We start from the raw sequence: 13,180 nt of genomic DNA, 5'->3' as shown, positions 1-13,180 counted from the left end.
TATGGGTAAGAAAACTCACGTGGACCAACCTGCTGCGAGCAAAGTGATATAAATCTGACGCATTAAAGTTAACCCTTTAGTGGTTGTAGAAGTGGCTTCACCGTTTGTGGCGCTTGGAGCACAATTAAATCAATAGTATGTTCCTGCAATACTGGAGGTTGCAGTTTCAGGACCGCATTTCTAGGACCCTAGTTTTTTTCTGACAGTGCCACCTACCGAATTGAAGAACCGCAGTCCTAGGACCACATTTCTAGGACCCAAGTTTTGGAGGACTGAAAAAAGTGCAACCAAGGCAGTATTTCCACCAAATACTAACTACTTAGAGTTTCAAAAGGTTTATTACACCAAAATACTACTTTCTTTCTTGCAATTCAGCTTGGTTGCTAAGAGCTGCATGTTGAGCAATTTGTGTGACTAATTAACATAATTAACTAGATCTCAACCACATACTTTAAAGTACAGAGGCAAGACACAAGGATGACTCTGGGGGCAGATTCAAGATTGTGTATTATTTTATAAAATAATAAATAATAATCATTGAACACACACAAAAACTCATTTGTTCATCAGCTGCCACATGGACAGAACTTCTGTTTTCACCAACTCCTGAGAGAGAGAGAGAGAAAGACGGAGTGTGAAATAAGGAACATTTACTTGAACATGTTCAAGTCTGTCATTTTAAATTTCATATTTATAAGAGCGTAGTGACCACAGAGCTCACGTATTCACACACACACACACACACATTATATACTATACATATATAATTACTATACAGCAATCTTCATGCCAGTGAATGTTCATATTACTGTTATTGTGTACTGTTCAAAGATTTGGAAAAATTGCATTTTGATGCTTTGGGAACACTGTTTCTTGAAACTTACATGTCAATAAAGGCCCTCTGAATTGAGAAAAAAATTTTAAGAGAGAGAGGTGCAAGAAATCCGAATAGAAATAACATGTTATTTCTGACTTTTCTTGACCCTTAAATATTTAAAGCCCAGATTGTAAAGTATGTAGCAGCACTACCTACCATATGCATGTTCTCCCTTCTTTCCTCAATAGTTTGTGTATCCCTCTATTATATTCCTCCACTTCACTGAAATAGTAAATGGAGAACATTGTGTAAAAAAAAGAAGACATTTTCTACTCTTACTGTGATGATAATCAGGACCAGAGAAGACGACCTGCTCAGCCTCCTGCAAAGACAAATTCTGCAGCACAGCCAGGCCATAAATGATGGCCTATCAAAAGCAAATGGTTAATTTAAATATACATGGGCCTGTACACAAGCAGCATACAGCATTTTATTCAGTATGGTTTGAAAGTGCAGGAGCAGGACCACACACAAATACATTATATTGTTAGGCATTCCTCTGGAAATACAACATCAGAGATGAACTGCACTTCATCCGTGAAGTTCAGTTGTGTTGGTGTTCTATGCAGAACTGACTTCAGTTAAGCAAAAAGAGTGTCCTGTTCTTCTTCACTGTCGAGGAAGACATCAACATATTATAACTTTTTATATTAACATATTATAACTTTATAAGTTTGCAAACTTTACCTTCATGGAGAGCTGCACAGTTGAAATGGCTCTCTAAATGGTTTTTGACTTTGCTCAACTTTGTTGGGTGAAACAAAGCTGAACTGCAGAGGGGGCAATGGAAGTGCTTGCAGCATGTGGTGCAAGGATCTCCCTTCTTGGATTGTTATGTGCTTCTTGAAAAAGAGACCGCCCAATTGGTCAAATTAAACATTTATCTTCTATACCACGCATCCTACAGGGTCATGGGGAACCCGGAGCCTATCCCAGGAGGCATCGGGCACAGGACGGGGTGCCAATCCATCACAGGGAACAATCACATACATATTCAGACACCCATTCATGCACTATGGACAATTTGGACATGCCAGTCAGCCTACCATGCATGTCTTTGGATTGGGGGAGGAAACCTGAGTACCCAAAGGAAATCCCCACAGCACAGGGAGAACTTGCAAACTCTGCACACACAGGGCAGCAGCAGGAATCGAACCCCCAACCCTGAAGGTGTGAAGTGAACATGTTAACCACTAAGCCACCATGCGCTCAAGTCCTAGAAATGCGGTCCAGGCTACTCCAATTAATAAAGACACTTAGAAGGGAAAGAGCACAATGCCCTGGCTTTTCCCAATGACAATCTGTATGAAAGATATGGATTTTCGGCAGATGGTGTAGTTTATCTCTGCAGGCTTCTTAAGCCACACTGTAAAAATCTGAGGCGCTGAAGCCGCTCTTACTGAACCACAAACTTTACGCATTGCTTTGTGGTTCTTGTCAAGTGGTACATATTTTAATGCGGTAGAATTAATCCTGTCCTAATATATTGTCACACATATTATATTTATTTTATTAATATGTAAGTAACATAACTGACATTTTTATTAAATGATATTATATGAAACATGTTGGGGTTACAAATTTCCATTCTCGTTGCGAGCCTATAAAAGTAAACTCACGCATTTACACAATCCGCAATTTTTTACCGAGCTTTGGCAGCCACAACCGTGTGATTTTTACAGTTAGTGTAGGTTTGAATTCAACATATTTTCGCGTAATAATTTCTTGCTCATCATCCGGAAGTATGCACACCTGCTTCCTTCCATCCCCCCCCCCCATGTTAAACGCTATTGGCTGTTTGCTGCAAACCTCTGGCTTTTATATGTACACTCAGGCTGAGTAAACCTGGATTCAGGGTTAAAACCTGGGGTGACTGAGAAAGTTGATAACCAGTGTCATGAAACCTGTTAACGTTAATTAAACCGGGTTGGATTTGTTTGGTTTTCTTAACTCAAAACTCACTCTAAAACTAGGCCTGGTGAAAACAGGCCTCGGAGAGATGTCTATGGGAAAATCAATTAGAACCATTGCAGAGGCAACTAAAGAGAAATGTTATTTCTCTATAACAGCACACCCAGTGCTTTATTCTTCACCTATTAATCAGTATTTATTCTGAATTGTGATTATTTGTGGACACAGTATGGGGAGTTACTGTGTAAGATATAGAACTGGAGTTGTGCAGTTTGTGTTATGCTACACAACACCTCCTGAAAAGACACAGGTGTTAGGAGTTGAAAATTTGGGGTGGGTATGAAACCTGTCACAGTATAACCTTCCACAACCTTTTCAGTTAATCTTACACTGTACTGTGACTCATTTCACAGGTCAAGAATTCAAAATGAGCTGTACTTGCAAATAGTCAACAGGAAATGTAGTGGGTGGGAATGTATGTGTAAAAAGTTTCCACTATATTGGCTCATACTAGTTTAGTTTACTGGGGTTACCAAGTAAACCACAATGTAAGCACAATGTCTTTAGGCACTTGTTACAGAATCTGAATCCAGCAAACAGATCATGCTCGGTTAAGCTTGATATCCATCATCAGCAGGCAACCGCATATTATTAACATGTTCACACAAATTTAAATTTTGATAACTCACCATTATCCACTCATGTAAACAACCAAAAATCATTACACACAAGCTTGTATAATTTAGCATAGATAAACCATGGGTCCAAGAAAGGGCAGACTTCTGCAGATATCAAACAAGTTTTGCAGCAAATGAACTCATACGCCTGAGGATGGAGAATTCAATTCAAGCTTCTTATAACTAATTATTTTGTTTTAAAAATGAGTTACAAAAAACAAACAAAAAAAAAATTACTTTTTCAACTCCAAATTTAACAAAACCTGTTCTTTTTCACAACAGCATTTCCATAATTTAAGGGCACTACAGGATAAACACTTCCAAACACACACACTCATTTGTTCATATGAACTCAGTTTCAAGAGCACCGATGTGTGTGTGTGTAAAAAGATTCGTTCCTCTTAAACATGTATCCTCTTATAGAATTAATGTACAGCACACATTACATTTACCTCACGTGCACACACTTGCATCATTACCTAAAGCAGTTAGCAACAATTTAGGCCATGTTTCATTAGTTTCACTGCACAAGTCAACTTCAGTGCAAGTGTCAAGCTGTCACACTGTGAGGGAAGGTGAAGCTTGTGGAATATTGTAGTTGTAGAATGCAAGAAGAAAGCAGGTACTGGAGCTAATTTCATTGAAACAGCAATAACCTGTAGGTTGGAATGAAAAATATTTTTTTTAACAAAGTAAAGTCAAATTTCTATATTTACATATGCAGGTGTCAACAAGCGATCTATAATGTAACTCAAATGTGAAGTTAGGTGTTAGAGTAGACAAACAGAGTTGTGCCATTGTGTTACATCTCAAAGAATCATGATGTACAAAAATATAAGTGCAGATTTAGAAATTTAGTGGGCATAACTGGAGGCGTGGAAATAGATGAGATAGGTTTGTTAAATGATTCAGACAGCAAGCCCCTTTTATAGGTCTGTAAAAAAAAATTATATACACTGAACAAAATACATCCATACCAAACAGCACTCAAGCTCATGTCTATCTCCTCTCAGGCAAAGGGATGATGGGCTACAACTGTTATACTAAAACTAATTTATTACAGCTATTTGGTTTTTCCCATGCCGTGTGAAAAGCCATGAGGCCCTGAGCATCTCTGTCTTTTTTCTGGCTGACTGTATTCATGGTCAGGCCCCGAAGTCGTCTTGCTCTGTCGGCCCACCGTCAGCCGCCGTCTCCCGCCAAGCTTGGACTTCCTCCTGGTCACTGCTGTGGGCTGAGAGGTAATAGCAAGTCCAGCACACTGAGAACCCCTTCGCATTGTTTTAGCCCTTTTCTTCATTAGAAGGCAGCTGTAGCGACCAAACGCATGCATGGCTGACGCTAACTTCACAGGGTTGTGCTGGACACGTTCAATTCCCTTGATGAAGTCCTGCGTTGCGGACCACACACTCGGCTGTTTCTCAATGATGTCACACAGATCAGATAAGCACGACTTCAGCTTGTCTGTGGGATTGTCCTCCTCTGAAACTGAAAATGAAACTGCCTTGATTAACAGACTCAATTTGGTTTTTTTTTTAAAACAATAACCTTACTTTTATACTTGCTTAAATATCTGACCTTCTGTGGTTACAATCTCATGCTCCATGATGCATGTCTGTCCCATCGGATCAGCTGCTACCCAGGATGTGGTTGTTTCTTGGCTGGGGAGAATGGAAGAGGATGGACTGGCTTCTCTGAGAGATTTAGAAACTTGGTGGTACAATCTGTAAAAAGGTAACATTAGTGCACGGACTAGTATGTTCACTAACGCTAAAGCAGCACTAAACGGCATGAGCGACTTCCTGCATTTATAGACGTCAATTAATGACTGCCCACAGTCATGAATAAACCAGCATTCTTAAACACAATCTTTTTATTAATAGAGTACATCATTTGTTCTTGATGATTTACACATAATGTAAATCGAAAGATGGAAGATGTTACCAGTTAAAAACATTTACCTGTAGCAGAACTGAATGTCAGGGCAGATCGATCGGTCTGCTGATGCATACGCGTAATCCTCTCCGAGTTCGAGCTGGAGGTCATATTTTAAGACGTCCAGGGCTGTAGATGGTGAATGGCCAGCTTCGAAAAGCTTCTTTAACTTTTGTATAGCTTCTGGTCCAACGTCCTTGTACCTCAATGCATCCGGTACGTGCAAGTTATGATTGTGCTCATTGGTGATGTGCACGAGCGTCGGGAAAGTTGGCATGTGAGGATCCGTGCTCCTGAGCAGACGTAGCGCCCAAAAATAAATAAATAAATAAATAAATAAATTGTTAATAGTGTACAGCAGCAAGTGTGTGATCTTGGGGTTTAACACTAGAATACATACCGACACTGCCTTCCATTGCTTCCCTGTGGGCGATGGAGCGTTATGCTCATCTTTGCAGGGCAGTTTGTGTTTTTGGTCCGTCTCCCAGATGGTTCCATGGTGTTCCTAGGTTTTGTGTTGTGGTGGCATCTGTAGTCCACCTGGGTAAAACATTTGTAAATAATCAGTGAGACCATTACATCTAGGAGATAAAAAAAAAAAAAAAAAAAATCCATTTGACTATTACAAGGTCACCTTTAACAAACGGGCTGTCTTTTCGTAATCAGAACACATTGTATTACTGTGGAAAAGCCACATTATTCTGAATAGTCCGCAGTATGATATTATATAAAGCTGGGCGACATGGCTAAAAATGTTACCACGATAAAATTTTCTACATCAATCGGGCTTGTTAATTACCACAAAACAATCTTTTTAAAAATATCCTTCTAAATAATGCAGACCAAATAAACCGAAAACTTATTACTATTAGAACATATACATCCAAACCGCATACAAAACATTATTTAACTCTACATGGAAGGACCCTTCTTTGTCTACTGTACTTAGTGGCAAAATATCTTTAGCCATGAAATAGGTTACAATCTGCCACCTTCGACATGGATAAAATAAGAGACGACCGCAAACATTTTTTGCTGCTTTTAAACCATTTTCCTGCTTCCATGGATGTATTATAGTATTATTTCAACAACATCTAGAATCACAGAAGAACAAATGATATGACTGTGTATGGATTAATGAAAAGAAAAGTTGAGGTTGACGTGGTTTTGTTAAGGTTTAAAAAAAATAATTAAATAAATATAACACAGACTAATAGGGTTATTTATTTAAACTTTTTTTTTTTTAAATGAAAAACAGATTTATGAGTTGTAAACTAAATCTATCAATAGTCTTAAGCTTCAGTATAAAATCTCCGAATGGATGGATCATCATCAGTATGATTACATGAATTTACACCAAACTGATCAGGCCTAGTTACACTGCTGTGAAGAAGTATTAGCCCCGTCCTAATTTATTCTGTTTGTGTCTCTCATACTAAATTGTTTCCGAAACGAGAACAAAGGCAACCTGAGTAAACACAAAATACAGTTTTTAAATGCTAGTTCTTTATTGAAGCAAAAAAGTTACCCAATACTAACTGGACCTGTGTGAAAATGTATTTGCCCCCATAGTTACTAATTCCCCCAAATCTATGAAACTGGATTCATAATGGGGTTCAGCTGGAAGTAGACTCAACCAGACCTGATTACTGCAGACCCTGTTCAAACAAATCAACACTTAAAGAGAACTTTATCAGCAGCATGAAGTTGGTCTGACCCAGTAACACACTATGCTAAAATTGAAAGAAATTCCAGAAATAATTGTGGAGGAAGGTCAGTCTGGGAAGGGTTACAAAGCTATTTCAAAGGCTCTGGGACTCCAAAGAATAGAACACAGTGAGAGCCATTATCTCCAAATGGAGAAACTCGGCGCAGTAGTGAACCATCCCAGAAGTGGCCAATCTTACAAAATTCCTCCAAGAGCACAGCAACTACTCATCCAGCAAGTCACAAAAGACACAAGGATAACATGAAAGGAACAACAGTCCTCTCTTGCATCAAAAAAGGTTCATGACTCCACTTTCAGAAAGACACTGGGCAAAAATGGCATCCATGGAAGAGTGGAGAGGTGAAAACCACTGCTAACCCAGAAGAACATTGAGGCTCGTCTGAATTTTGCCAAAAGACACCTCGATGATCCTCAAACCTTTTGGGAGAATGTTCTGTGGATTGATGAGTCAAAAGTGGAACTGTTTGGAAGACAGGGGTCCCGTTACATCTGGCATAAACCAAACACAGATTTCCACAAAAATATCATCATACCTACAGTCAAGCATGGTGGTGGAAGCATGGTGCTCTTTACCAGAAAATCCTAACGGAGTAAGTCTGGTCTTCAGTCTGTAAGCTGAAACTCAAGCGCAACTGGATTATGCAGCAAGACAAAGCATAGATCCAAAGCACAGGAGTAAGTAAAAGACTGATATCCGGTTTTCAGAAGCATTTGGTTGCAGTCATTACTGCTAAAAGGTGGCACAGACCAATTTGAAGTTTATGGGGCATTTTAATTTTTCACACAGGTGATAGGTGTTGGATTACTTTTTTTTTTTTGCTTCAATAAAATAAATAAATACTGTATTGTGTGTTTACTCAGGTTGCCTTTGTTTTATGTGGCATTTTGTTTGACGATCTAAAACTATTTAGTATGAGATACACAAAAACAAGAAATCAAAGACCTTTTCACAGCACTCTATATAGCCTAATATAAAAGTTAGCCTTGCGTTAGCTGACTTTTTAGCAAACCTGGCTACTTGTTTACACAATGTATGTTAGCTAGCTTGATAGTGCCCCTAAGAGCCTAATTATGTTATGGCTAATTTTTTTCTGGCAGTATATCATATTTCACATTCAGGACCATATCCCAGAACCACATGACTGAATGTCCGTAACCAGGAGAACGATGATGTGCAATCTCATGTACAGTGTGCCCGTCATTCTCTTACCCATAACACTGATTCTGAGCTTTTCTGCTCTTTCCTGTGAAACTGCTTTGAGTTTATTCACCATGTTATTCCTCAAAACTGTGAAGATTCAGGGTATGAAAATACAGGATGAATAGAATGATATTTTTCAATATGGGATGATATAAGGGACTGATGTCGAGCCTATTTGCAGCTTGTGTTTAGATGCGATTCCCTTAAGTGGTTGTGCAAGTCAGCATGCAGTCTGATTGGCTGTTGTGCTGACTCTACGCCAACCCTACATGCTGTGTATTCAGGCTGCACCAGCTGTCTCTTTCAAGAAGTTAAGAAGGGAAAAGAGAAAACTATAGTTTATCAAATTTGAATACCTTCAACTTATCATTATCAAGCACATCTCTATCGCAATACAAATCAAGGTGGTTTTATGGCCCAGCACTACTCCTAGCATTATAACGCAAGGCAAACACACCTTAAAAATAACTCTTTGTCCCTTAGGTGGTCTGGTCCGATCAATCCTCCAGGTGATGGTCGAGTCCTTCACCCACTGTTGTACTTCTTCGATAGTAGATATAGTCATTCTCAGGGTGGCAGAAAAATCGACATGGTCCTGAGTCTGCCTTATGGTCTTGTAGTCACAGACGTGATATTCATGATTACACGGAAGCCAGTCCTAATGAAGACAACTATCTTTAATTACATAACTCTATAACAATCACTTGGTCAGTCAAGTTTTCTGTATAGTTTCTCAAAAACAGTAACACTTTAAAAGGACTTACTTTTAATGCTGGGTACAGTGCAAGGTTAATCTCTGGATTGACGCAGTGAAAACGTTCCTTATTTGACATACGAGGTTTAAGTTTGCCTGAGGCAGGGTTTTGGCGCTCCAGCCTGTGAAGGATGCACACAAGATTTCAACATCAAACTGACAAAAGTGTTATAAATGAAATGGTTTGTTCAGTTCAGTAGTGTTATCGTTGTGTCAAAAACAGAAGTAAAACAAAAAATGCATATCGGTTACCGGGCACATAAACATGTAAATATTTTATAAAATTCACTTGAATGTTTGTTTACTCTTTTACACACACACACACACACACACACACACACACACACACACACACACACATACTTACACATATGTAGACTTAAGAAACATGTTTACATTGTTGTGGAAAATAAAGATTTTTTTAACATAAAGATGCAAATAATCGGTATCGGTTATAAAAAAAAAATCAATATCGGTCAATCTCAACTGATCTGAGTAAGATGAAGACACAATTAGCCAAAAAGAAACAAACGACTGTTCATTTATATAAGCTGGGTTTCCGTTGCAGTTCTGCGCAAAATAGAAGTGATATTTTAAGAATGTCAACAAAACAAATGCGAATGGTCTGCGTTTCCGTTAAATAACGTTATGTGCTTACATCTGGGTTTTCCCCCTCTCGCGAGAGTCATTACAGTTAAACATGGCGACGAATCTCCGAGATCTGATGTCGGCACGGTGATTTCAATCGCATCCACCACAAGAGCCGAGGTAGTGTTTAATAGAAGGTGATGAGAGCATGTAATGCACATAATCATGGAAAGGCAAGACCCTTATACCTGGCAGCGGCCACGTATCTGGGATTTCTGGGAGATCGTAGTCCGCAATGATTTTACAGAGGTCCTGTGGATCCAAAACTCCAGAATGACCCGCTTAACATTTCACAAGTTATGCAACAAAATAGGAGCACTTGTGGCACCTGACGTATCACACCCAAGGGAGCCAGCTCCCACCGAGAAGCACATAGCCATCGCTCTTTATAAACTACAGGGTAGTAGCTGAGACTTTTGGTCATGTGACTTGCATGCGAGAAATGTGCTTCCATTTAATCTAATTAAATCATTTAATTAAATATCGCTTTGTTGAATTGTCCGAAAAACCATCGCATGCGAGCATATAAAGTTTTTGCAATATTTGAGAGTTTTTTCGAAATTCATACGTTTCCATTACCTTTTTTATAGAATTAAGCAGGTTAATGGAAATGCAGCTATGGACAGCAACGCATCCTAGAAACTGACTCTTTCATAACCATGCATCAGAGTACAGCTTAGGGCTGTGATTGGACACTGATTGGACAGTAACTGCATGTCAGTGATGCAGGATTCCAACACACCGATGAAAATGAATTGCAATGAAACACAGAATACGCATAAAACATTTACGAATAAAGCACCATTTCCATCCCCTGTGTTCAAGAGAACAAAATCGTGACTACCGGGCAAACCGGCGCGAAGTATCAATACAGATGGATGTTGTTGCAACTGGGGAAGCCACTGCGGCTTTCCCCCCAAATATAATAAATGACTTGCGCTTCAGAGCACGTAGACGAAACGCCATCACAAACCTCACGTTCTCTTGTGATCAGACACCTGATATTAGAACAGAATCGTGTGAGACAGTTCTGGGAGGTAATTATACCAAATCATTTCCATGACAGACTTTGGTTCAGGCATTTAAGAATGATAAAAAAAAGTCATCCGAGGTGCTGTGCAAAGAGATTGGTCCACTAGTTAGACCAGTTATGCGACCCACCACACCCCAGTTTCCACAGAAAAACGCACTGCCACGGCACTGAATATCCAATCACATCAACCAATTATCCAATCGCATGATTTATTGAAGCAAAGTTACATGACTTTTTGATGTGCCTCAAGGAATTTATTTGGTAGACACGTTTCCATTGTAGTTTACATGCGTGTCTTGTTATCTAATAAAAATTATCCACCTCAATTGAGTCCACAAGGTTTTATGTGCATTTTGGAGATTTTATTCACATCTGGTGTTTCGATCCATCGTTTTGTATGCGATGTCCCAAAATTAGCATAAAATATGTGGATGGAAACCTAGCTACTGTGGCATGTTTTTGCATGTCAGTAATGAAAAGCAATGCAGTTTATGTACTGGATTTCATGGTTTTTTTGTCGTCTTCCCGTCCCCACTGGTGATGGTGTCTCCACAGTAATGTGGGCTGGAGTGGACCATAAACATATCTCTGACTGCATATTTGGAAATTGACCAGAGTACATCATCTTGGCATATCTTTGGCGTGCGTGTGGGTCGCGTACCGGGATAGGCGTGTGGGTTGAGTTCACACCAACTTCTGTTTCAAAATAAATACGGGTTGTTGCTTACAGTGTGGTCTAAACAGCAGGTAATGAAAGGCGTTGCGGTGATAATAGGTGTAAAGTGGCCCTTGGACTCATGCTGGTCCTCTGACTATTTCGATAGAAATGCACTTCTCGGGTTGGTGTACTTTTCGGTACTTTGGCGATGGCGCCATCAAGGCGATAATAGACGAATATTTCATCATATTATCTGTGGAAAACTCATCCAAAAGTTTCCCCCTCTCCAAGTTATAAAGCCTATCAATGTTACAAGACGGTGGACTGAGACGCGTGTGAAACATACACAAAAGGTTTCCAGAACCGAACCGCGGGTTCAAACCCGGCTAACTGAGCTAGCTTGCTAACCCAGTGACGTTACAAATCCTTCACTTTTTCATGTTTTTTTTAAATATAAACATATGCATTGACTCCTAATAAATATATGAGACAGAACTACAATATAACAGCACTTATTATCAGGAAATTAATTACTTATTTGGGGACACACCGACAAAATACATACTGCTCGCGAGACTGCTAGCTAACCAGGGCCTACTACTCGGCTAGATAACATGAATCACCTAAATCACTTTTCAAACTTTTAAACCACAATACAAGACAAAATAATCAATTACATAATAAAGTATACTTACACCATCTTGCTGTGTGTGTCTAGTTATAATGCGCAGGTGTTATCCGTTGTAGGCCTCGGTTCGAGTTTGCTGTTTTTAGCTCAATCTCAAAACATTCACACGGCCATTTCTACTGGCGGAACACAGCAAAGTTACCGGTGTAACGAAAACAGCTGACGCTGTGAAAAGTTAACGCATTCAGCTTTAACACGCATGCGCAGAGGTTCTTCTTCCTTTGTGTTTATTGGCGGTTGGCAGACCAGCTTTTGGTGCATTACCGCCACCATCTGAACTGGAGGGTGGTGCATCAATGGGACATTAAATTACTACTCTACATAGTAAGTGAATAAATTATATAGAGAAACAATATCCTATATTCGTGCCTCAATTCCTGTTGCTTTTAAAAAGCCCAAAACTGCAATAAACTTGTTTATTATTTACACATATTCCTGTGGGATGCTTATTGATTTGATGTAAATTGGCATTCAGCCCTGTGTGTCCTATACGAAGTCTGGTAATTATTGACTCATCCTTTCTTCGTTATACAGAAGTCAACTCTCCTTTAAATTAATAATAATTAATTACACAATTCTGAAAGAAATGCAAATAAAAACTTTATTCTCTCCATTTCAACGAGTTGTTACGCAAAATAAATGGCCTCATAAACAGAAAACACATTACTCAAATTAATATTAACACATTAACTAAATTCTGAAGTTTAAATTAAGATTTCTTAACTAATTGAATGTTATTAATTCATATTAAGTGACTGAATTCTAAAAAAAAAAAAAAAACCTCCTGTCAGGCTTCACATTCACTCACCACAAACAAAAACAAAAACATTTGTACTTCATCATTGAACATCAAACTGGTAATATATAGGCCTAATATAAACTTTTTTTTGATGATATTAACTCATATCAACATTAACTGCATATGAAATATAGTACTCTATAAATGTTTTTTTCTGTGCAATATATACCTTTTTTGTCAACTTATCTTCATTTAAATCTTTAAATGGTGTTACTGGCCTTTTAATTAAGCGAGCAGCGTGCGGGGCGGGGGGGATTGTGGATTAGGGTA

At 38.9% G+C, this 13,180-nt stretch overlaps 1 protein-coding gene across 1 annotated transcript; it reads right to left on the bottom strand.

The window, feature by feature from the left end:
• Window positions 1-4,370: 4,370 nt before the first annotated feature.
• si:dkey-75a21.2 (uncharacterized protein LOC794385 homolog) lies at window positions 4,371-12,308 on the bottom strand. The gene is made up of 7 exons (XM_053613471.1): window positions 12,119-12,308; window positions 9,095-9,206; window positions 8,788-8,988; window positions 5,801-5,940; window positions 5,427-5,693; window positions 5,044-5,189; window positions 4,371-4,953 (listed from the first exon to the last, which is right to left on the bottom strand). The coding sequence occupies exons 1-7, from the start codon at window positions 12,121-12,123 to the stop codon at window positions 4,529-4,531; spliced, it is 1,296 nt and encodes a 431-aa protein (XP_053469446.1). The 5' UTR covers window positions 12,124-12,308; the 3' UTR covers window positions 4,371-4,528.
• Window positions 12,309-13,180: the final 872 nt, after the last annotated feature.

This window comes from Ictalurus furcatus, chromosome 2 (assembly GCF_023375685.1).
Source record: "Ictalurus furcatus strain D&B chromosome 2, Billie_1.0, whole genome shotgun sequence".
NCBI classification, from domain to species: domain Eukaryota; kingdom Metazoa; phylum Chordata; class Actinopteri; order Siluriformes; family Ictaluridae; genus Ictalurus; species Ictalurus furcatus.
This window is presented reverse-complemented; position numbering and strand designations above follow the sequence as displayed.

Bases quoted from the DNA above. Each gene is read 5' to 3' on its own strand.
- si:dkey-75a21.2 (XM_053613471.1), bottom strand. The intron at 5,190-5,426 runs GTAAATGTTTTT...ACCTTTTTACAG, and splicing joins GACATTCAGTTCTGCTACAG to ATTGTACCACCAAGTTTCTA. The intron at 4,954-5,043 runs GTCAGATATTTA...TTTCATTTTCAG, and splicing joins TGAGATTGTAACCACAGAAG to TTTCAGAGGAGGACAATCCC.